General features: G+C 29.2%; 1 protein-coding gene across 50 annotated transcripts in view; it reads right to left on the bottom strand.

Annotated features, from left to right (window-relative positions):
• LOC145286304 (CUGBP Elav-like family member 1) overlaps positions 1–26,605 on the bottom strand; it is a 425,113-nt gene that overhangs the window by 31,803 nt on the left and 366,705 nt on the right. For 22 of the 50 annotated variants that reach the window (XM_080135208.1, XM_080135207.1, XM_080135218.1 and 19 more), the window contains 4 exons: positions 17,517–17,744; positions 11,489–11,575; positions 8,236–8,379; positions 6,257–6,406 (listed from right to left, as the gene is read on the bottom strand). In XM_080135208.1, the coding sequence (XP_079991334.1) occupies positions 6,279–6,406; positions 8,236–8,379; positions 11,489–11,575; positions 17,517–17,744 (587 nt within the window). In that variant the 3' untranslated portion in view covers positions 6,257–6,278. Of the gene's footprint in view, positions 1–6,256; positions 6,407–8,235; positions 8,384–11,488; positions 11,576–17,516; positions 17,745–26,605 lie in introns of all 50 variants that reach the window. The other 28 variants (XM_080135214.1, XM_080135213.1, XM_080135185.1 and 25 more) reach the window with 3 other exon arrangements.

Genomic DNA, 26,605 nt, shown 5'->3' with positions numbered 1-26,605 from the left:
AAAAAATGTTTAAATAATTGTTTGCAATAATTTTTGGGGTGTGACTTTGTATCTCCAGGGATTTCTTATTTGAAGGAAGGAACACAAAGCAAATTGGCAAAGAGGACGCAGAAAAAGTGATTGGTAATAATTCTTTCACTCTGGATAAAATGAGTGCATGAATAGTGAAAAGTCCATTGGTAACAACAAGACAAGTGCGCGCAAATATCTACATGTGATAAATACATACACCAGGTGTTATGTCTGTGTGAGTGTGTGTGTGTGTATATATATATATATATATATATAGATCTATAAATAAATAATAAAATCTATCTATTTAACACTATTGAAAACAAATTCTGAAGAATAAAAAAGATTTATACATATAACTGCATGAATTTATATATGCTGGTGCAAGAGAGTAAAACAATCCTTCACAATCAACTTTGCATTAGTGAACAAAAATTGTACAAAACATGCTTGTGTATAAATATAGTTTATTCTTCTGGCTTTGTTGTTTGAATAGATTAGTTGGAAACATTTCCGATGATAGCATTGAAATTGCAGTAAAGTGTTAAGCTAAATAGATTGTTATTAATAGATATTCTTTAGAATATTGTGACCATTATTTGTTTGTATGAAAATCTTCTGCTTAAGAGTCTTGTTTTCTTGTTGAAACACACAGATTTACAGACACAATGATGTGTGTATAGCAATGAATTAGTTAATGCAACAGTAAATAAGGAAACAAAAGAGTAAATGAAAAAAAAAAGCATATCACATGCAAAACACTCAGTGTTACACTATGGCACTATAAAAATTAAAAGAAAAGGTAAAAGGCCAGCAAAAGGTAAAGAAAAATATTTAGGTTGAAGTTGAGGTCATGAAGTTGCAGTTGAGTGCTTCTGGCTGAGTAAGGGGGCTGGGTAGAGGGCAATATTCGGACTGGAAATGTTTCTAAGGGTGTGGATAGGAGGAAAAAGGTATGGAGGGATAAAGTAGTGGGATTATGGCGCAGTGCAGGCAAACCACATAGGCCAGACAACAATAACAAGGAATATATATATATATATATATATATATATATATATACACACACACACACACAACATGGATAGACTGGGATGTGGGACAGAAACCGAGACAGATAGTTGAAAGAGAGAACAGGCTAAAAGAAATCAAAATGGTAAGCAACACCAACAACAATAACAACAATAATACACAAATAAAACATGTGAACGTATGAACAAGAGGTGCGGCCCAACAAATAACAAACAAGAGTAACAAATTGGTTTCATTATATTTTCGTTGCTACATTTTTTATCAGCTAAGCTAACTTGTTAAAATTATTTTCTTTAGTCGTCATGGATGATGGGGAGAAAACAATATGTGTAATAAGTACTTTTTAATGGATCTGGAGTAGACACTCTTTTTTTAGCAGATCGCATTGAACAAGAACATGTTACACACAAGTGTCAGTTAAAAGAAAGACATTCACAATATATATATATATAAACAGATAAATAGACAGAGTCAGCAAAACATCATCTGCTACAATTGTTTTAAGTTCCTCATAATTAGGCAATTGGTTTGTCATTTTATAGACATGTTCAAATTTTCTATATTAACAGCTGAAATAGCAATAACGAAAAAAAAATATTCCAATTTAATTATTACCTAGTTCTAGCAAATGTTACAGTAAATTTGAACGCGAGTTTATATCAAAAGAGCATCATTATAATCTTGAATATGAGACCTATTCAAATGATTTTACCATAAAGGAATAATGTGGCTTGAATTGGAAATGTAAATCCAATCTTTAAGTCTAAAAAGAATCACATTTTGAAACATTTAGCACAATTTTATGAAGACTCTCACAAATGTCAAATTGAAGAAAATTTTAACGACTAAAAATTTAGACACACAGTGGACATTTCACATACAATTGTTCAATTCTTGTTGATGGGATTGTTGATAATACATAAAAAGACGCTTATCCAAAAACACACATCACACACACCTTTCAGCTGCTAGTGAATCTAAAACAAAACGATTTACAATAGAAAATATAACTCCAATAAGAAAGCAATAAAAATATAAGCGGTAAAAATTAAAATGGTTTCTCTGATTTTTTTTTTTTTTTTTTTCAAGTGTTATGAAATATAGGCAGGAATAAATTTTAAAAAAGAAAAAAAATAACATAAAAAACAGATTTAGTAGAGTTGTACAAGAAAGATTTTTATTTGAATACTTTTCTTTTTTCCCATTTCTTTTTTTTATTATTTTAAAGCATCAATTATGATGGAATATAAAAAATGCTGAATCCTTCAGCTCAAATACAATTCATGCAGTCATTTTTTATTTTTTTTTCCACTTGACAAAAAAAGGGGGGGGGGTAGACGTCTGAAATGAATTTCATTAAATGAAATGTTTTAATGACCAAACTGAAAATGTAACCTATGAAGGAAGTTGATCTGCTCCAATACTCCCCCCCCTCCCCTGTGTTCCACCGACTGATTTCTTGCTTTATTATAGAAACTGGAAAAAAAAATCCCATCAGATGATTCCTAGTCTAACAATTCTAAATTTGTAAGAAAAGTAATACTGATACATAAATCAGAAGGGCAATTAAAACTATTGACAAGGCTGATAGCAAACATTAAGAATAAGAAATCAAAGAAAAGGTCAAATTGAAAATAATTTATACTTAAAATAAGTCTATATTTCTGGAATTTATTTGCCTTAAATTTAAATATTTACAACATTTTTTTTTATTGCAAGCACTATTCTTTCCATTAGATATTTAGTAGAAGAAACAGAGTTTAGAAAAATGACCAAGTTTAGAAAATATTTCATAGCCTAATCAAGCACAGAGATAGCCAACTGAAGACATAGATTGAAACAGTGAAGACAGATTGAGCATTTTTGGTGTTGGTCACTGGAACGAGCACTAAGTTGCATATGCGTGAACCACCTTGAAGTGAGACATGCTGAACTCATTTGAAGTTGGCTTGGTCTGTGAAATGCAGCATACAGGATATGTTAGCAATTTTATAAATTTGCTATCACTTATAAATGTTGTACAATAATTTTCTATCTTTTTAACAGCTACACACATACTGCTTGCCAATATTTGCCCTTTGAAGATTTAAACAATTTAAAGGACAATAAATTTTAAGCTTTTCAGGATGTCCAAATAGAAACAAAAAGATGAATAAAAAATGGTTTATTTTTATGGCATTTTTTTTATTATTTCATGCCAGATCCAATCATTTTCGAGAAAGGATCTTATGCTTCAAATTCATGATTTAGTTATATGATAGAGAAAAATTGTTTTTTAGCTTTACAGAATTTTGTAAAAAGTTTGCTGCACTCAAGTTAGGAAGCCGATATCTTCAGACAGTTTGATTTTATAGCACCAGGACTGATAAAATAAGAGTTTAACAGGTTAAAAGATTTTAAGATTTTTCATAAAAAAAACTCTCACATTCTGTTTGATTTTGAAGATTTTGATCATTCTTAATGAGTCTTGCACACAATTTGATACAAAAGCTAGAAAATCCTTAAATTAAAATATAATTGAGTCATAGGCTTAAAAATAAATATTTTGATTTTAAACAGATAAAGGAACACAATTTTAGAAATTAAAAAATGAACACTGTTTAAATGTTGATCTTTCTTGTATTTAATGTGATCAGTTTAAAATGTTAATAAAAATTGAAATGGCAGAAAGCAAAGCATTGGTAAATATTCCAATGTTTTATCTTTTCTATATTTGCTACAAAACATCAAATTAATGAATCTACTAATTTGTCAAAGATAAAGAAAATCAAGTCGCATGCAGTTAGTGTATTCATTTTTTTTAGAATTACACACGATTATAGCAATGATATCACTGTGGTAGGTTTCATTTAATTTGCAATAAAGTTCAGGACATTATAGCGGGAGAGAAATGAAATGAGGAAGAATTTTTTTTTTTCCGATGATAAAAGGATTTTTTAATAATTTGATTTATTGAAAATACAAGACCCAACTAAGATATATGATTAGAAAAAGGTCCAAATTAAATAGTTAAATATTCACTTTTAAAATAACCTTTGATCAAGAGACAGAAATTTTATAACAATCTATAAATATAGATTCAACATCTTTAAACTTAAATATTTTCTTATATTGCATTTCTTACATGTGGATCTTCTATGATCCATGAATCAGTGATCGACTTTAGCCCAAGATATATCGGATAGTGATAAAACCAATTTCTACGGTTTTGAGTGATGACTGCTGACAAAGGGGACAGAAAGAGCATCTTGATGATAAAGACAATGACATGCTAGATATCAGATCTCACCACTCAACTATGCTAAACATGTTGATGTTCAGTGTTATATTAATTCCAGACAAAATGAGAAAAATCATCTATACACAAAAAAAAAACACCATGAAAATGGAGTTCAAGATGAAAACCCATTTAAAAAGGGCGAAGATGATGGTCAAAAGAAAGGTTGTTAGATAACCTATACTAACATGTTAAGACTTCACCTTGACTGTTGGGTTTTTGATGGTACATGGTGCAGAGCTCATTGCATAAGATAAACACAGAAGAAAATAATGTCTCAAACATTGTAAAACATTTTTATTCTATATTGAAAAAAAATGTACCATTAGAACATGTAAAATTAGACAATTTTAAATTATTCTGGAGAAATATTATAATTTGTTTCTAAATTTTCACCATATATTCACTCAATATTTAGAAATGACAACAGCCTTGGTGTATTTACATTGAAATAAAAACTAATATACAATGAATAAAACTAATATAAACAAATGAAAAACATTTTCCTTAGTTAACTGTGGGGTTCCATAGACCCCTCATTATACAAAGCAACATTCATTTAATATGCAGACCAACATTACTTCATACTTATTTCTAACTTAGAAGGTACTTAAACATACAATCTATAATCAACAAGATCCCAAACGAGTCAATAATAGTTTTAAAATAGGCATTAGTTAATATTCATTAAAGCATTAAAAATTCTACTGCAACAAATGACCCTACTTCTTGCAGTGATTTCAGTTTTTGTCAAAAACATGATGAATGAGCCACGTTTTAAACTAAGAATACAAAAATAATAATTAAGTTAGAAAACCAATATACAACAAATATGGCAATATTTCTTTATGTAATATTGTTTTTAATTTTGTTAGGATGCTAACTTCTCTAATGCAAATTAAAAAGTATCAAAAAAAATAAATGCATTTGTCTCAAGATTCAACTATTAAAAAAACTATTTAAAAAAATTCCTTTCAATTTCAATTCTATGAAATTATGGGATTTAAATCAATGAAATTACAATTTTTTTTTACTGAAACTTTTTTTTCATTTGACAAAAAATGGTGGCAACAGAAAAACCTTAAGAAATAGCTTTATTGCGAAACCACCTTATTTGATCTTTTCCCTAATCAATAATGACATCCAAGTTATAACAAAAATCTAAGTGTTTATATATTATGGAAAACAAAAAGCTTTCTTAAAACCATAAATCAGTCCTAGGTTTGCTTCAAATTATGTTTTAGCTTATGATTTAGAAAGCCACCAATATTTAATGTCATTTAACATTACAGTACCCTGATGTTTGGCAAAAGAATTGAACCTATCAAATAAGCAATAGATCTCAAATAAATATGCAGAAGAGGGAGAAAGATGTCCTTCCAAATCATGTGATTCATTTAGTAAAGCAACAATTAAAAGATTGATCCATTGTTTAACTGTTACATTAAGGCAAAGTAGGAATACAACAGAATCTATTTTTAGATCAAAAGTTAATATAAGTTGAATAAAAATTGGCCATTTCATTTTCAGTCAAATAATTTGCACATCTTACAAAAAGAAAAATACTAGTACACTGGTCATATAACACATCTTGACGTTAACAGAATTCTGTTCATTTCTTTTATTAATCTCACCCAAAACTTAGTTTTTGCCGTCCAAATTTAAAGTTTACTAAAATAAAAACTTGACAAAAAACTGATCTAATACAAAAGATACCGACTTGATATATAACATAATTACCAAAATACAATAGTTCACTAACAGAGAAAAAGAGAAAGAATTTTCACAGAAACCTCAGTATGTAAAGATAGAAAAATATTGTAGCAGCAGAAGATGATTTGTCTGACTTTATTCTTTGAAGAATCAGAATGAAGTGTGATCTTATTCAATAAAATAAAAAATGTTGACTTAGAAAGAAATGGTTATTTTACTCACCAGTTAAAAAGGATATTCTACATTAGTATGGTTTGCTATCATTTTTTGGCCTCTTCAGTTGTACTTTCAGCCGTTTCATTCCAATCTGAAACCCATTCATGGCCTGAATTGCTGCCTGCGCTGACAAAGGATTGTCATAACTCACAAAACCTACATTTAAAAAATGGAAAATAGTAAAAACATATTGGAAATTTATGAAAACAAAAGGACATTGATTTGAATCATCATAGTTGAAATACTTTTCCGCATATTCATGCCAATAGTTTGATTTGCAGTTTTATAACATTTAGGAAGTGGGTGTAGAGAGAGAGTGATGGTCTGGACGTACAAGAAATGATACTAACTTAAAACTTGGAAACTAAAATTCTCTCTCCATTTGATTCAGTTGTTATTTAATACTAGCATGGGTGCCCAGCGTTGCCCGAGTGTTTGGAGGTGTATGTTGAGCAAAAAGAAAAAAAAAAAAAAAAAAAGTGATAGTAGGAAGGCAAGCTCGAACCCGTACCACGAAGGAGGCGAAGAATGGGGAGGAAAAAAACGTGAGGTATTTGCTGTTACGACCACCGCCAAACCGGAAGTGATGCAGGTTTCAATTAAGGCTAGACAATCGAAAATATCAGTAAAAACAGTGACCCCCCCCTGTAGAAAAGTGCCCAGTTGACGGTGAAGATATTAATGTTTTTAGCCAATTTTTTGATATTTGTCGTTTGAAATGGTCAAATTTCAAAACGATACTGATCTTGTGAAAATCCGTCGCATCTGTTGAAAGTTTTAGGCAGACATGCAAACATACATACATACATACATTTATATATTGGTAACTCAAATTTTCGACTGAAACCAATTAAAAAGCTTGCCCTATCTCTGAATACCCTTTATGTAAAATTTCAAATGTTTAGACCAGAAATTGTCTGACTAATTTGGTAGAGACCGAAGCAGTCAAATTTTTTAAAACTTTGACCCTTATTATGAACCCTTAACATTTATTGTTTTGGACTCAAATAAAGTTATTAAGTAGATCCATATCAAAGGAACCTATATCTAAAATTTCAAGTGTTTAGACCCAAAATTAGCGGAGGATTTTGGTAGAGTTTTCAAAGGTCAAATCGTTGAACTTTGACCCCCTTAACAGCCAAATTTCTGTCCGAAAACAGATTACAAAGATTTTCCCAAATCTCAGTACCCTGTATATCAAATTTCAAGTCTGTAGGCTGAAAATTGACAGAGTTATTGTTTAGGGAAATGTACACAGACAGACACTTTCACTTTTATAGATATAGAGATAAAATATTTCTTTCTAATACTGGAACCATTTCAATAATCCAATTGCATCATCCTTGACATTTTAGATCAGCCAAAGCGTTTGTCACTGTTTGTTTCCATTCAACTCGATTGTTATTGTTTACGATTTACAATTTTGTCACATATTTGATTTGTATGTATTTGGGTTGCAAACTTGCATATTTGTTTAACTAATCTACTTGTTAGCTAACCATAGGGTCCCAATCTGTTATATATATGTATGCATAGAGAGAGAGATACACACAGATAGTGAGATAAAGACATATGTAGAGAAAATATCCAGCCTAATGATCAACAAATAAAACGCCTTCTTTATTATAATGAAAAATTTTTAAAAAATGTAAATTAGAACATGTGAAAAAAATGAAGTAAAAGCCAAAAGTATATTTACAATATTTGAAAAGTTTTTTTTTTTTTCAAGAAATTTGTTAGGGATTACAAACATTATTTGAAATTCTAAGAAATATAAAAGATTGTAACTACAATTGAAAATTTAAGATGAAATATGGTACATTCTAATTCAACTGAATAGTTTAAAAAATTATTTCAGCAGATGTTCAATTATTTACTCCAATTCATTCACAAAATTTTATTTTAAATCAAACCAGTTATACAACAGTGAAAGACACCCTCTGCTCTATCTGATATAGTAAAAGCAAAAAAAAATCGATACTCACCAAAGCACTTGCTTAGATTTGTTTGTTTATCAATGAAAACTTTTGCAGATACAACATTTCCAAATGGTATGAAAGTCTGCATGAGGTCATGGTCACTGAACTCTTGGGGTAAATGATATATAAATAAATTGGCTCCATCTGGACCTACAATAAAACAAAATCAAAACCAAAAAAAAGGACATCAACTGATAAAAACAAAGTCACTGCGAAAGAAAATGGAAATGTTATGTGAAAACTTTTTAGGCCAAAACAGAATATGACGTGATGCGTGAAAATTACGTTTTATTTTTTTTTTTTAAATGAAATTTTATTTTTTGATCAACTGTAAAAGTGTAATATTAGTTATATATTTTCACATTAAATAACAATGTAAGTTATATTGAGTGCATTTTTGTACATATAAAACTAATATTGTAAGACTAAGACATTAAATGTTCTTAGAAAAGAACAGATGATGACTTTAGTCAACAAAGGTAGCAGTTAATATATGGTTGTCGTAGCAGTAAACAAATACAATGTAACTGAATCAACTATTTCAATTGTTAATATAAAAAAATGTATTAAATTTACTTGAATGTATTGAGAACGAAACATTGTTTATGCACACGATAACTATTATACTATGAGGGTTTTTTTTTATAACGTATTATATTTATCAATGCTCAAAGGCCACACGAGGATAAGGGTTAATGAATGTAAGGTGGTAGTTTAGTAATCGTTAATCGTGTAGAATTTTGATTATTTTAGGGAAAAGCTCAAAAAGAACTTGTTTACATTGGACTTGTAGGCTACTATATTGTAATCAGCTGGGAAGCAGGCCAATAGAACAGTGTTCTACAAATGGGCAGTTCTAGGAAAGAAGCTTTGTTCATGGAATCTGCATTTAAATTTAAGCGCAGATAGAGAATGGGAAATTGTTGATAGTGGTTGTAGCTAGACAAGTGTTTTTTTGTGAAAGTTCGGCATGGGGGTGACCATAGATAGGAGTTCAGATGAACACTTGCCATGAAAATAATGATAGAGCAGAGATAGACTTGCAACATCTTTGTGGGAAAGAGGTTGCAAAGAAGAACAGAAGAGAAAAGACCATCGCCGATTATGTTTCGAAGCATAATTTAATTCAATCATTTCGAAGCATAATTTAATTCAATCATTCAAGTAATGAGAGCATCTTCATTCTCATCTGATTTGGTTCAATATGTTTTACAAGCTGACAAATGTTTGATTAGTAATAATTACTAATAAATGTTTTACAAGCTGACACATGTTTGATTAGTAATAATTACTAATAAATGTTTTACAAGCTGACACATGTTTGACTAGTAATAATTACTAATACATGTTTTACAAGCTGACACATGTTTGATTAGTAATAATTACAAATAAATGTTTTACAAGCTGACACATGTTTAATTAGTAATAATTACTAATAAATATGTTTTACAAGCTGACACATGTTTGATTAGTAATAATTACTAATAAATATGTTTTACAAGCTGACACATGTTTGATTAGTAATAATTACTAATAAATATGTTTTACAAGCTGACATGTTTGATTAGTAATAATTACTAATAAATATGTTTTACAAGCTGACATGTTTGATTAGTAATAATTACTAATAAATATGTTTTACAAGCTGACACATGTTTGATTAGTAATAATTACTAATAAATATGTTTTACAAGCTTACACATGTTTGATTAGTAATAATTACTAATAAATGTTTTACAAGCTGACACATGTTTGATTAGTAATAATTACAAATAAATGTTTTACAAGCTGACACATGTTTGATTCGTAATAATTACTAATAAATATGTTTTACAAGCTGACACATGTTTGATTAGTAATAATTACAAATAAATATGTTTTACAAGCTTACACATGTTTGATTAGTAATAATTACTAATAAATATGTTTTACAAGCTTACACATGTTTGATTAGTAATAATTACTAATAAATATGTTTTACAAGCTGACACATGTTTGATTAGTAATAATTACTAATAAATGTTTTACAAGCTGACACATGTTTGATTAGTAATAATTACTAATAAATATGTTTTACAAGCTGACATGTTTGATTAGTAATAATTACTAATAAATATGTTTTACAAGCTGACATGTTTGATTAGTAATAATTACTAATAAATGTTTTACAAGCTGACACATGTTTGATTAGTAATAATTACTAATAAATATGTTTTATAAGCTGACATGTTTGATTAGTAATAATTACTAATAAATATGTTTTACAATGTTTGATTAGTAATAATTACTAATAAATATTAGTTACAAGCTGACACATGTTTGATTAGTAATAATTACTAATAAATATTAGTTACAAGCTGACACATATTTGATTAGTAATAATTACTAATAAATATTAGTTACAAGCTGACACATGTTTGATTAGTAATAATTACTAATAAATATGTTTTATAACACATTAACCCTACAGATTGTTTTGTGCCATACAATAAATTTATAAAACATTTATTTGATAACTTCTGGAAAGTTATTTAAAAGTGATTTATTTTTTGCAGCTTGTTTATTATTTGAGAGGCAGGCACATTTTCGAACAGCATGTGTAATGGTATTTCTAGCAGGTATTTCTGTGTCATTTTACAGTAGTACATTCACACTTAAGAGCTGTGATATAGCATAAAGATATGTGGGTGACTTTATCACCCAACTTTTACTAATTATATATAATACTGGGAAGAATTTTTTTTTTTCTTCAAAAGAATTAATCCTACAAAACTTTACTATCTTTTTCTAATAAAAGGCAGAATCATATTTTTAGTTTAAACAGACATTTTGGCTACATATGTGCAGACATATTTTGGTTATAAACTTATTTAGGCTAAACTTCAAGGTCAGGTTACTGCTGGAATAGCCCAAATATGGCTATAGCTGAAACATGTCCATACATATGTAACCAAAATGTAAGAATACTTATATATATATATATATATATATATATAGATATATTTACCAGATTGACAGTGCTCAATCAAAAAAAGAGCAAGATATTTTATTCAATTTAGGTAACAAAATTACCTTAAATCGCTACAATAAATTTACTGTTTTAGTCTTAAAAGGGATTGTCAAGTGTCAAGAGACTTCTAGTCTTATTCGAGCCCAGTCATTAAAAATTAAAAAGAATTTTTTTAAAAAATACACACCATCCACGTAAAAGTAAAAACTGCATGCCACAACTATATAATATTTGTATTTATACACCAACCTTCAGTTTGCTTGCCAGCTGCTGAATTAGCAGCAGCCTGCTGGAGCTGTTGGGCCGACTGACTGTTGAATGCATTAGGGAATGATGCTGCAAAAGAAATAGAAATGGTCACTTTCTGAAAGGAGAGATCCTCTATGTTGGAAAGCAGTAAAAGCAAGAACTTATCACAAGAGAAACCACAGCAAAACAGCCACACAAGTTCAGTTGAAACATGATCACTGCACTGAACGAGCACATGGTTAGGGTTAGGGAAGAAAGGGTTGGGAGTGATAATACATCTGAGTGATACGCTCTGTCGGAACTGCAGAAGATAACATTCAGAGGAAATGGCATTTCACTATTAACACAATCGAGTCTAAGAGAAAATCTGGTTAGGAGTTGACCTATTCATGTTCACTTAGTGCAGAAAGATTATAAATCAATAATTAACCATACATTGTTGGTGCATAGTATGCATCTTTCTATTTTTCAATCGTTTCAAATAGAAAAATAAGTCAATAATATAAGTGAAGAATTAGAAAAAGCAAAATAAAAAGAGAAAACAAAAAAGTTTTCAAAGATAATTTGACAGTAATCTATTCAAAAAATAGATTACAATTTCTAAATGCAAAACTTTCTTACTAAATTCATAAAGTGCAAAAATGATATAAACTTTAATCCATATACAGTGCCGCCAAAAAGAAAGTCCACACTTGTAATTTTTTCAAAAACCACAAATTTAAGATAAAGTGAATGCAACTGTTTAAAAAACCTATACCTCATTTAATTCGCTTTTATTCCGCTATAATTTTACCAGTTCATATTCGACTTTGTATGAAAGATATTCTAGTATTCACATCAATTTAAAAATTAGTTTCAATTCAAGAAGATAAAAAGAAACTCCGCAGAGCAGAAAGCTGCTTAAAATATTAACTGCTCAGCATCATAAAATATCCACTTTTTAACATCTCTAATTGTACTTGTTATTGTTCCTAGGTTATACAACATAACATTTAGTCCATATAATTCAAGTCTCTCTTAGTGGTCGTCAAGAGCTCATTAATCGCCACCTTTTTGGTTTATCCAATCGAGAAATTGGCCACAATTTGAAATGTGATGAGAAACACCAGCAGTGTTTGTGATGCCTCTAAATCTGGTCATCCTAGAGTTACTTCTTACAGGGGAGGCAATGCTATCAAGATCTACAGCCTCAGAAAAAGATTTGAAACAGCTCCCCAAATCCAACAACAGCATAATCGTTACAGAAAAAAAAAAAAGAAGCTCTCTTTCTACAGTAAACAGACTGAAGGAATTTAATTAGCAAGGCTGTATTGCAAGATGTAAGCCAATGATTCTTGTAAAGAACAGAAAGCACCATCTGGACATCGTCAGATGCAATGAAGATCATGACTCTCCATATTGGTAAAAAGTGAATTTTTAGCGATGAAATCAAGTTCAATAGGTTAGGCAGGGATGATAGGTAGAACATCCGTCAAAGGAAGGACAAAAAATTAATCCTTGGTACAGTTTCAACGCTGCAAGGTGGTGGAGGTTCAGTTTTGGTGAGGGACATTATTAGTGCCAATGGTCCAGGGCCTATGCGTTGAATTAATTCGACCAAGTACATTACTATGTTGATAGCATTTTCTACTTTGGCCGGAATTTGAATGATATTCCCATCTTCATGCAGGATAATGCCCCCATTCATACAGCTGGCAATATCAATAGGTTCCTTGAGGAGCATGATATTCCATGTTTGGATTGGCCTGCACAATCTACAGACCTCAATCCTATCGAAAACGTATGGTATTACATCAAGCAACAGCTACGCAACAATAAAATTTCAAATATGGAAGAACTTTGAACAAAAATTAAAGAGAAGTGGGATACGTTTTCACTGGAATATTGCTGCAGACTAATTCAAGAGAATGCTCCAAAATTTGCAAGCTGTCAAATTGCAGAAGGACTATGCTACTAAATAACTAGTTTCATTGTTTCCCTGTTGTATTTGTGTTGCATTAATGTTCTAACGTTACTTTTAAATAACAATTTTCCATTGTGGGGAGTTTCTTTTTGTCTTCTCGATTTGAAATTATTTTTTTAAATTGACGTGAACACTACAATACTTCCATTAAGTCAAATATGAACAAGTAAAATTATCTCTATATAAATAAAATGAACTCATTTTTTCCCCGTCTGATTTTGACCTTAATAGGATTAAAAATCAAGATATTTCATGCAAATATAATATGCACAAACGGCAGAACAATATCTGAGGTGTGTTATAGGCTTATTATTTCTCAGATTCCTCGATAATCTTAGATTTCTATACTTTTTCTGCTGAGAAGTCACGGCCAAAATCGGTTAAGATCAATGGAAGTGGTAAAATATTTTCTCTCTAATAAATTCCTCCTCCCCCTGCCACCACTTAACACCGTTTGGGGATCGTTCACAAGGAACAGTTGAGAAGAGAACACCGGTTTGGCTTTGTAGTTCTTTCATGTGAAGTTATTTAAAATCACTAAACTAAGCTGCAGTGCTCTGTGGCGTAGTGGTTAGCGTGCTGGACAATTCACATTATATTTTCACGTTCGCGCCGACCTACCGTAGTAGTTTTTTTTTTGTTTTTTTTTTCCTAAACAACTGGAATGGACTTTTCTTGGTGGCCGAACTGTTAACGTTGCAGATGTTTTTTTTTTTGTTTTTTTTTTTCACTTTATTTTACTACTTTTACTCATGACTCCGGGTTTGATCCTTCCTACTTACCTACCATAACATTTTTTAAAACTCCCCCCCCCCGTCCCGGAAACAAACACTCGGGCAACGCCGGGTACCCCCGCTAGTAGAGGAATAAAAGATGAATCAAATGAGGTATTGGTTGCTTAAAAAGTTACATTCCATTTAGCTTAAATTTGCGTTTTTTGAAAAAAATAAGTGCGGACTTTCTTTTTGGTGGCACTATGTATGTATATATATATATATATATGATATAGGGGATTAAATTATGCAAATCAACATTTACACAATTTATTTTTCTACAAACAAGAAATACAATATATAAAAGATTGTTTCCTTATTCCATAGAGTTTCAAAAATTAGACTTTTTCTAAATAAAATATAAGCAAATAAAAGCAATAGATTGCTATTTAGCACAAACAATTGAAAGCTTTGACAACTAATGTCCAAAAAAGTGTTACAGAATATTCAAAGTGTTGCCCACAACTCATGGTATAGTCATATAATTGATTCATGGGTATCACTTTCAAGACTTGGTTGAGCTCTTAGGGCCAAATCTGGTCAGCCTTTGGCAGTGGAATTGTGATTGGTCAGTCATCTTACTAAGAATTGCTGTGCAAGGGCCATTCTGATTTAGGATATGATGCAGACAAAAAACTGACTTGACTCGACTGAACACCATTGCCGCACAACGCACATTCTTAAAACGTGTAAATGTATCAGCACTAACAACAGATCTCATGTCAGAACTATTATGATTTGGCAAAACATTCTTTTTCAGATGGAGACAAAGTACAAAATCAGTTAAGTTCAAAGGAAAGAAATTATTCATAAACATACACAAAGTATTTTGATTACTCTTCTTATTTAATTTCACGCCAATATTAAAAAGGAAAATGTTAAAATGAAATGTTTATTAAATTCCAATTATGATAATAAAATGTCAAAATATATGATTTCCTCCTAAAACTGTTTTCAGCAAGATCTGAAGTATTACAGAAATATAAAAAGAAAACATTTACAAATGAATAAGAAATAAATTTATTTGTGGATTCCAAAACCTATTTTTAAAACAAATTTTTTTTCATGAAATGAAATGGAGAGAAGAAATTTTAAATTCTGATATAAAGTGAGAGAGTAGGAGGGGGGGGGTTATCACAATTCTGAGTTAAAATCTCAAACTAGTTTCATTTTAAATGGTTTTATAAGCAAAACCAATTTTATGCTTCTAAAACATAATTGATATAGAAAAATAAATATGTATCTGACATGAGAAAAAGCAACGGTACTTCTGTATAATCTCTAGAAGCATTTGTTTATTAGCTGTACAGATTAGGAATAAAGCTGTGAAGGAAAAACATTGAAAAGTGAGCAGAGAGTTGACCAACACCAGACTCAAGCCACTGACATGAAACCCAACTAATACAGAGAGCACATCGTACCAACATCAACTTATGGTAACGTTGCAGTAAGATAAAGCAAAAGGTATTGTACTTCAACAAACTCACAGACTTGAAAAATACTAAGCTATTAAGATATCTCGATAATAATAAAGATAGTCTTGTCTAAGATAAAGATTAGAAAAGAAAATCTTTAAAAAAAAAAAAAAACTAGTAGTAAAGACGTTTGTAGATCCTGTTATAAATGGGGGGGGGGGGGGTATCATTCAGAGGCAAAATGCATTGTTACAGTTTTAACTGAAACACTCTGATAATTGTAAGGATTTACAAAACAAAAACAAATATAAAATCTATGTGAGCTCACATGCAGTTATTTATCTACTTTTTTACAATAGCAAGGCGAAGTATGAAGTCTCCTTAATGTAGGGATTAATCCAGCTTCCCTGAGAGGGGACTGGAATATCACAAAATAGTTTGGATCTGACCTGCTGGCATTTTCTGGTATTTCAACTTATCAGCAATAACTATCTCCCAAAGAAGCTAATGCCTGAGAGAATGTCCTGAGACCAAGCAGAATAATATTTTACTGTTTTAGTGGAAAGGTTAGATTTTTATTTTAAAAGCCAAGTGAGTAGTGTCTGTTAAGGTAAAAACAAATATATATAAATCAACTTTCAGAGTCAATAGAAAAATAAACGCAACTTAAAACAAAGCCAAATTATTTTTTCTGAAGAAAATTTGAAAAGTATTTGTCATAATCGAAGATGCTGATGTATTACTTATTAAAATTTAAAAAAATGTTTTCTTATTGGCTACTGATTGTTATGTTTGCAATCTTACTGCAATGTATGGCCATTTCAACAAAACATCTAACAAAACTAATAAAGATGCACATTTAGTATCAGTGAGAAAGGAAATGCGAATGAAGATTAGAAACAAGTGATTGTGTAAAGAGAATTTATATTTTCATAACGCTTGAAGAGATTTTGTAAAACAGTAAGAATCCAATCTAACTATGCAGAAAGGATATAAGCCACTGAAAAATGAGATTTAAAAATATATAGAAAAGGGTTTGGTTTTAACCAATAAATTAAAAAAAAAAAAAAAAGAAACGGCTAAAGAAATATATGCTTTGACACCTATGTTTTGGTCAATTCTTTGAAATGGCCCAATAAATTGGAAATGAAAAAAAAATGAAGTCCATTGGAATCTGGAAACCTGTATGTTTGCAATGGAAAGAGGTGAACATTAATCTCATGTTCCAAAAGTTAATCCAGGATAGAAACTGCCAAGTTGTGCACACATGATTTTTTTTCTTGAGCTTCTATTATTTTAAGCAAACTTTTTTGCATTTTGTTTTTTCTTTTTTAATTGGGACGGGAAACATGAGTTCAAAAATCATTGGAATGTATACTTTATTCCAAATTACAAGATGGCAATATTTTACAATTTAGGTTTGCCAAGGTATTACTTGAAGGGGAAAGATTTTAATTTAAAAAAAAAAATTGTATATTAAGTTTAATTAATGCTTATAATGACAAATGACTATCTTCATTGCTTTATTTTCGATGAAAAAAAAAAAAAAAAACTTGTTTGAATTGTGCAAATTAGATGGACAATCTGCAGTACTGTCAGCACACAGCATTTCATGGCATAAAATAACTGAGGGTAGGAGAGGACAATGCCAATACAAAGGGAGGAAGAAAGCAAAAAGAAAGTGGGGAAAAGAGAGAGAGCGAGAGAAGCAGGCATAAATGGCTACGTTCAATAATAGGTGAAGAATAAAGCAGGTTGGAGCAAGAGGAAGAAATGAAAAGGAGATGAAGCTTTGACGCGCACGCCCATAGCTCCACATTTAACTACACGCAAACAGAGTCACACCTGGAAAAACTGTAATAAAACATGAAACAAACCTTTACCTGGAGGGAGCAAACCTGACAAACCTGCATATTGCTGTATCCCCGAATATGCTTGGCTAAGGGCATCAATACCTGTAGGATTAGTATTAGAGCCTAAGCCATTCATGCTGTTTGTTACACTTGAGGTCAAGTTAGAGAGGTTTGTTAAGGAATTGTTCCCTAGAGCTTGCATTCCAGCAAGGCCACTTAGTGAGTTTGAGGAAGTTGTACCAGTCATAGTACCTGAGAAAGAAAGCACAAAAAAAGAAAAATAAAGTGATGATCGAAGAATTAAAATGTTAGAATCAATTTAAGTAGAATTGGAAATGTTAAAATTGCCAACATTCATAAAAATAAAAATGAGGCAGATTTTGAAAAGTGATTTTGTTGTTGTTGTTACTGGTAAAAGATTTTTAAAAATTTGAAACGATAGTTCAGTTTTCAAGTGAAAACTCAAATAGCGCATGGTTTCAGAAGATGAAGTAAATATGCAAGAGATTGTTATGGATGATGTGATAAGACTTAATTTACGATGTCTGGATCAGCACTTTTTAAAAGTCAGCTCCGCTATGGGCTACGGATTAAAAAGTTACTCCTAGCATTTTTCTACGATGCTTAGAATGATTACTGTCCACTCTATAATTAAGACCAATGTGTATTTATTTGTATATAAATAAATGTACTTCCACCCAGTCACCCGAAAGTTAGCAAGTAAAATGATTGCTTTATTTTTTTTAAATTGCAAACCAACCTAATTTAGAATAGTTCAACATAATCAGCTGTACAATTCAGCATATCCATAGCAACCAATCTACTTGTTGCTATCTAGCAAAACTGACATCAAGTAAGGAAGTTGCAGCAATGTGTGGTAATGAAATGAGAAAATGTATTCAATTATGCCAAGGATATAAAACATTGTCATTTCGCTTGAGTGAAAAAAAAATCACTATTTGAAACTGGTTTGAGAATGAATACTTTATCAATCTAGAAAAAGTGAAATGAATAGTTGATTCTAATGTGTTGAACTGTAGTTAAATTTTGTTACAAATGTTATATTGTGCAAAAATTATTTCTTAGAATGTAATAGTACAAACAATAATTTGAAAAATTGTAAGCAAATATAGGTGAGCAATTGTGTTATAAACTACAAACACAGCTTTATGATTGAAAAATGTAATTCTTCTATTCCAAGAATGAAAATATAAACATTTGGAATGGAATAAAATGGTATGTTTCACTTAGGTATTTGAAACTCTTTCAAAATTGTCATTGTAAGGGGAATAAAGAAAGTTCAAGTGGCTAAATATACCTAGTACAACACAAATGTTTTTCTATAAGTCCTAAAGTTTGAAAACTGTAATATAGAGTGTAGTAAAAGGAAATAACGATAAAAATGTAAGAGTAATGAAAGTGATTGTTACTGAACAATTAGATGAATCTGCTAATCTGTTATTGTGTCACGTGAGAATATAAAAATGTTTTTGAAATAATCCAAACATCCCCTCAAAAAAATGTGTGGGTGAAGAGAACTGCCTGTGTAAGTGAAAAATGTCATGTAGTTAATATACAAGAGCAAGATCGAAGTACAACATAATGATGCTAAAAACAAATATGTTCTATGAAGACATCTTCATGAATGAGGGTGGTAGTAACAGATCTAAGAATTAGAATGAAAATTTCTCTAACTTCTGATATGGGTAACTGCCGTAGATGTTGAGCACGATAAAATATCAAAGTTAATAAAAGCAAACAATTAATAATTGGCCTCAATTGAATACAAAGCAGATTTGCATATGAAACTTTGGGATAGTAAACTATATCAGTCAATGACATAAGAAAAACTAATGTCTTTAAATCTTACATGGCTGAGTGTGTGTGTATGCAGATGCAGCACAGAACAATTAAGTGGCAAAGAACAAATTGTTAAGAATGTTTATAAAAAACCCTTGATTTACACACACACATACCCCTGTGCCACCATATTGTCGTATAGAAGTGAAAACTTTTGTACATTGAAATAACAATGCCGGATATGTGTGTACTTATCACCTGACTAAACCACAACAAAGAGAGGTTATGAGATAATTTATGTGTCCCAGTGAGTAAAGTGCACATTCTGTACTCAAGTTGAAAATGCTTGCCCTTTGCAGCTTCTCATCTGAATATCTGTTCGAGTTCTTGTTAAAGAAGGAGAAAGATTCATTAAACTGGTCATCAAGTAGGAGTTAATGATTTTATATTGGTAGCGAACATTCCAAAGCCAAATATTTATTTTTCATTCATACATTTTAAAATTGAATGAAAAATAAAAAATATTTGACTTTGCAATGTTCACTACTGATATACATGCTCTGAAAGTGTAAATGTGTTTTCATCAAACTTAATTGTGCTGATCGGAATTTTTTTTTTTATATATTATACGTATATATTTTTATAATCAAAAGTACACAGACACACAAACATAATAAACCATGAATTATTTTTCTTTTTTATGGAAATACAGATATTATACAAAGCATTGGATTATATGTATTTTTTTAGCATTAATTATTTAATCAAATTAAATATAAAACCGATTTCGTTAAAAAAATCATATAAAAACAAAATGCAAACATGATTATATTTTGAATTATTTTGTTCTATGCTCTCCACCTCACAAAATGTTATATGTTCATCCTGACAATGTTAATAAAAATAGAAAAGATTTGCAAAAATTGTAGAATGAGATTATGTTCCATATTATCAAAGTTTTTGATTCTATTAAAATCATAACATTTAATAAACTGTTCTTTTTAACATTCTATGAATGCCATTAGCATTCAACTCTGAAAATAATTTAGAATGATGCTTCAGAAATGTTAATAATAGATAATAAAAGTGGGCATAAAATGTTTATAACAGAATATTTAATGAACATTGTGTCCGCAAAAGTTTAAAGTAACATTTTTGTTTTAATAAAAATAAGTTTAATTTAAGTTCCAGGTTATCCTAGAAACCTTGTGTCTGGATAGAAAATGACAGATAATGGGTTGAACATGAAATTACTCTTTCCATTAGCTTTTAATTATAACATTGGCAAACTTGACACATTCACAAAATGATAAATTGAATAGGAAAAACTTATTAAATTATCTTTTTATCCACTTTTCATTAATGAACTGAAAGAAATGCGTTCTTCAACTAAAGAAAATGAATATGATAATTTTTTTAAAAATTGTTTTCTGAACATTTTAAGTAAATTTCTCTTCAATATATCTAAGACTAGTAAGTAAATAGAGAAATATACGAAAAGTAAAGACAAACTGTACTCGTTCTTAAAGAACCTCTAAATCAATTCATGAATTCATTTATGTTCAATGATATAGTGAAACTAAGAACAGAAACGCAAGAGTGTCGGTATTGGCCACATGAGATTCTTCTCAGAGATGAGCAACTGCTGATGCTGCTGAAAACGCTTTTAAAATTGATGTGCAATCAGAAAAATGAATTAAAAACAAGCATCATGATACGCTCAAGTGTGAAGGGTGTGCAAAATCAGAAGCGACAAACGAGATGCTTTGGATAAACAAAGTCGACACCAACAAGAAGAGAGAGAGAGATCGATCAAAGTGACAGCTTGGCAGACATCTATTTTTGAAAACTCTTGGTCCTCCAAGTGATAACAACAACATCATGATGACAATGGATGCAGTATTGCATGTGCATGAACCATACTTACCAATTCCAGTTAAAAATAATTTAAAAATTCAAAGACATTGGAAACATTTCAGTCAAGAGAATAAGGTTTACATAGCAGCCATTATTCTTAAGCAAATATTAAAGAAATTTTAAATCAGAGAAGATTCACCGACACAAAATGAAACATGCCTTCATAATAAAAAAAAGTAAAATATATTGCTAAGATGAAATCAAGCAGGCGAGCTATTTAGCAAAGGATTCAACACCAGTCAATAATTCCTATTTTTTTTTAGTTTTAAATTCAAATTTCAGTCGTACAAATATACAAGATGAAGAATGTCTGAAAATCACCTTTCTTTTTGACTGATTAGAACATACTTTGGGTGTTTAAAAGATGGCATGATTTCAAATATGCTTGCTCGTTTTTTTGCCAACTATATCTTAAATAAGCAAAATGGATACTTTAAACAAAATTGCTAGCATCAATTGTGTGTATGTCACTTTACTTTTAAATATGGAAACATTTTAAAATTTCATCTACTAAAGAGTTATTTAATGCAAAAATTTATCAGTAGTAAATAAAATTCTTAAAATAGACATGAAAACATCTAGAGAAATTTATAGTGGAAAAATAGTAATAAAAATGAATTCCTTTTACAACATTGATCAAAATAATTTGCAATTTGAAAACTGGTTTGTCATCTTAGTTGTTATCACATTTGAACATCTTGTTTTGTCCTCCTCCAAGTGTCAGAATGATTAAAAGAAAGGAATACAAATAATGTAATTCCTTAGTTCCAGTAATCGATTATGTTCAAGATTTTATGATTCTAGGAGTTTGACACAAAGCTTCTGAAGAAGGCAAGGTTGAAACATGATGACAATCACAATGAGGAACACACTACAAAAACGATAAATTCTTTTGTACAGTTCCATACACTAAAATGTAAGTCTTGAAATAGTGTAGGATAATTTAGTTCATTTTACTGCATAAAACTTTATATCATCTACCAATAGTAACTAAAAACAGAATTTCAGTAATTAAAAAAATTAAAAAAAGAATTCTCATGACACAAGATCAGTTTTTAATGTGAAAAAAATCTTGCTTCACAAAATTGGGAGCTATGGATTAGGACAAAAATAAAAATTTCTCCTTCACTAACAGAGGCTAGAAAAGACAAAGTGTGTTATCAGAACAGATTTCTTGCCAGAAGGACCAAAACCAAATGTTAAAGAATTGAATTAAAAACAAAATTATATTCATAAAATTTTAAAAAAATAAATAAGATCAAGGATATTCTAGTCAAGCAATGAAGTTTATAAAAAAATTATGAATTAAAATGAAATGTCGATAACTGAATCGAAATAACATGTTGAAGACAATTTATTTCAATTTAAACATTTTTTAAAATCAATTTTCGTTTTTATCAATATGTTTTTCATAATATATCAATTAGATTTATTATCGTAAACATTTTAATATCTATAGAATTAGTTTTATTTTGTATTAAATTATATTAAGAGTTTTGTATTTTGTTTTCTGGGGTTTATTCGTAAAATAAACATCTTAAAGAATATTTTAAACATTTAAATTTAATTCTATTAATAAAAAGTGCATGTTTTTTATTGGGGAATAATCAAAACCCGTAAAAAAATGTAGGTAAAAATGGGTTGTTGAATTTAGAATATTTTTATCAATAGATTTTATTTAATAGGTTAATTTCTACATTTCTTTCTTTTTCCTAAAAATATTAGAGTTATACTTTTTAGTTATGTAAACTTGTCATACTTTTAATTTGTCTTAATTCATGAAATTATTTAAAATTCAATAAAACTATTTAAATTAAATAAATTAAAGTATGTTAATTTTATTTTCCAAAGCATAGTTAAATAAAATTGGTTTTATTTGTAAAAATAAAAACCTGAAACTTGACTTTTGTTTTGATTACAAAAGAAACCAAATGTAATTATATTTCTGTGATGCAGTCAATCGAAACATTCAGTTTAAAAATAATCTCTATGTTTAGATTCCAATATGGTATGCATAGCCAGATATTTTAGATCAATCATATAATAGGTATAATAAACAATTGCAAAAGTAAAGTAAGGTTTGGAACAGGAAAAAAGACTGTCCTAAAATAGTCTCAAACAATTAAGTTTCAATAAGAACTAAAAACTTGATAATTTCAAAATAGAAAAATTTGACAAGTCTACACCTATTCCTTTTAAACCAATGTTGAATAAACAAAATATGGGTAATCTAATTCTTAAATCAATTAAAATTATAAATATTAGTTAAAAAAAAAAAAAAAAAAACAATTTATAATCTTAAATCACAAATAATTTATAATAATAAATCAAAGGTAAAAATAATATATAATTAATAAATCAAAATTCATTTAAGAATAGTTTAAATTTCTAACATTTAGTTAAAATATAACATTAAAAGACTATAATGTTTCAATCAATTGCAAAGACCAACAGAACGAGGTAAAGATCAGTGGTAAAAGCAGAATGAACAAGGAAATGATTAAAATCTTTTTATGAAATGAAAAGATGTCTACAATTGGAAAACCTTTAAGAAATAACTTTATTGAAATGGGATTTTAGCATTGTATATTTTATCAGTTTGATACAAACTCCAATCTGGAACAAAATTAAAATCCTAAAATTATTTTATAATAATATAAATATATATGAGCAAATATAATCTTTAACAAACACATTTTCACAGAATGCTTTATGATATTGATTTGGATTCAATTGATAGGAAATAAGATTATCGAATCATATTAATTCCTAAATTATTATTATGGGTATTGTTTAGTGCAAAATATATATGAAAAAAACAAAAAAAAAAAACACTTATACAGAGAGGCAGGACAATGGCTAAAAGGGGGGGGGCAAGGTAAGAGAATAATAAAACATTGGATTCATATTGTTTATAGTCAAAACATGAGTAGTCATTAACAAATGCTGCAAACAGCAAATTTATTAAAAAGAAAAACATCTTTATTTTATTTAATATTGAAAGTCATATTTACTGATGATACAAGGAGAGGCAGCATTTAAGTATGAGCAGTGAACAATTATAAAACATAAGAGAGAAAAATCTAAAATAGTTTATGTTGCTTAATTGTAGAAGAAATTTAATATTGAAAATGTAAAAAATGTAATTAAAAATGGAAATGATTCCAAGGCAATATTTTCAGTGTAAGGATGTAGTCATAAGAAATGAAGATTATTAGAAGATATTAAAATGAAAATTATGTTATAATAGCTTTAAAATGTACTTACTAAATCTGTTTAAAATGGATTGGCCTGTATGAAGATACAAGACAACAGAGTTGATATAGAAAAGTTACACGTCTCGGTCATAAAGATGTTAGGGATGGAAAGGAAAACATTGTGTGGCAAGCCTAATTCATTGTGTGGTACGCCAAATATGGTGTTTCTCATTGGAACTATTTAATCAGAAATGTTAAGGGTATAACAATGCGGACGGTCATTATGAGATTACTAATCAAATCAGGCTGCCAAACATGTTCGGTTCTATTCAGAATCAAACGTTTAAACGGAAAAAAAATAAATGCATTTAAATTACTTTTTTGAAAGATTGTTAAAAGTTTTAATTATGACAAAGTAAAAAAGTTTATTTTTAATTTATATCCCCAGATGCTTGGTAAAATGAGGTATATGACTAGATAGGTTAACAATTTTTTAGATATAACTGTTGCTACTAAAATAAATATTTTATTACTTTCAAACATGTGTTTATTCTGATTAATTGCACAGAATGCAAAGGCAACTAAGATTAAATAAAAGGAATTTTAAATTACAGATTACAATTTATCCAATAAGCAAAGTTTCTTACAGTAAATTTTTACCGAGAATTACTTTTATAGAATAGATTAAACCTACCAATATTTTTTGGATAAATTTAGTTGTTATAGGCTTTCATACAGTAAGTGTTTGAGATATTTAAACATACACATATTTTGTTGTGAATACGAGACAAGGATCATGGCAGATATAGCCTTATAAGTCATTCATATATTTTTGTGCACACAAGGTTTTTGTAGGGTTCATGCCATGAATAGAATTTGACAATCATTATCTCCCGTAAAGACTGTTACACTAACACTGTAACCATTAACAAAGACTAAGTAGTTTTTGCAAACAAGATTTTGTGTAAATGTTTTGCCCACAACTATGACCAGAATGTTCTAGCCATGGTAGAAACTGATGATAAAAGTGGTTGTTTTTTGTGGTGTAATTACCAAGGCTTTATAAAACCATAGAACAAACAGTTGTTTTTACTTTCTTTTGTGTGTGTTATTAGGGGAAAGGATATGTTGCTTAAATGTCATTGGATGAAATTACTTGATGCAGCAAGATAGAGTTGTAACCAATTTAGAATTATTGTGACCAATGATAGGAATTCAACCGATATATTAACAAAATTAACAAATATTGCTCACAAGCCTACATATCTTAAAGGTAACAGTTTAAACTAAGATCAAAATCAATCTTTTTTTTTCTAATATAAAAGTTTTATAAATCTATCTTTAATAAAAGCACAAAATTCATTCTTTTTTAAGATAATTTTATTTCTACCAATGTTTTACTGAGGATTTACATTAGATTTTTAATGGGTCTGAATTTTGCTTTCTTAGTCGTTAGTCTTTTAATCATCTGCATATGAAACGTTTACCCCACCCCCCACCCCCCCACCAAAACTTGGTTATAATTTTCCAAATAAAATGAAAATTTAACTAAAAAAATAAAAGTATTTTAAATACCGAGTTCACAAAACATATGCTCAAAGTTCAAATTTTGCCTGTACTAAAATTTTATGCACGACTTTATATGTTCATAATGTATTAACAGAATTAAAAGAAAAAAAGGAGAAATGGTAAAAAAAATTTTTTTTTAATCAAAATGAATACTAAAACAGCTATATGACTATCAATATCATTAAAACATTTAAATATCTACTTTTAAACAAAACCCATAACTTCAGTTAAACAAGGCATTATCTTTGGTTAAATTTGATTTTTTGATAATTCACAAAATTTAACCGGATTTTGCAAAATTGGCACAACAAATTTAGTATTTGTGAATTAATCATTTCAAAATTATGTTTCCTTGTTTACAAGGTCTATTTTTGAACATCTGTCCTCATCAATGTTGACTTATAAAATTTTACCAAGTTTTGAAAGAAAACAAAAAAAAAAAAAAAAAAAATGCAAGGAAGCCATCAGTTGAACTGTAATAGAAATATCAACATTAATGAGGACAACAGTCCAAAAATAAAGTAAAAATTTGTTAAGATAACTTTACAAAATCCAATCATTTTTTTTTTTAAATAAAATATCAAAACTTTTAAAACTTAATTTTCTACACATCAATAACTATGATGCTTT

Source organism: Euprymna scolopes, chromosome 10 (genome assembly GCF_053919585.1).
Source record: "Euprymna scolopes isolate OS-2025 chromosome 10, ASM5391958v1, whole genome shotgun sequence".
Taxonomy (NCBI): domain Eukaryota; kingdom Metazoa; phylum Mollusca; class Cephalopoda; order Sepiida; family Sepiolidae; genus Euprymna; species Euprymna scolopes.
Note: the sequence above shows the minus strand (reverse complement) of the source record. Positions and strands in the feature narration are given on the sequence as shown.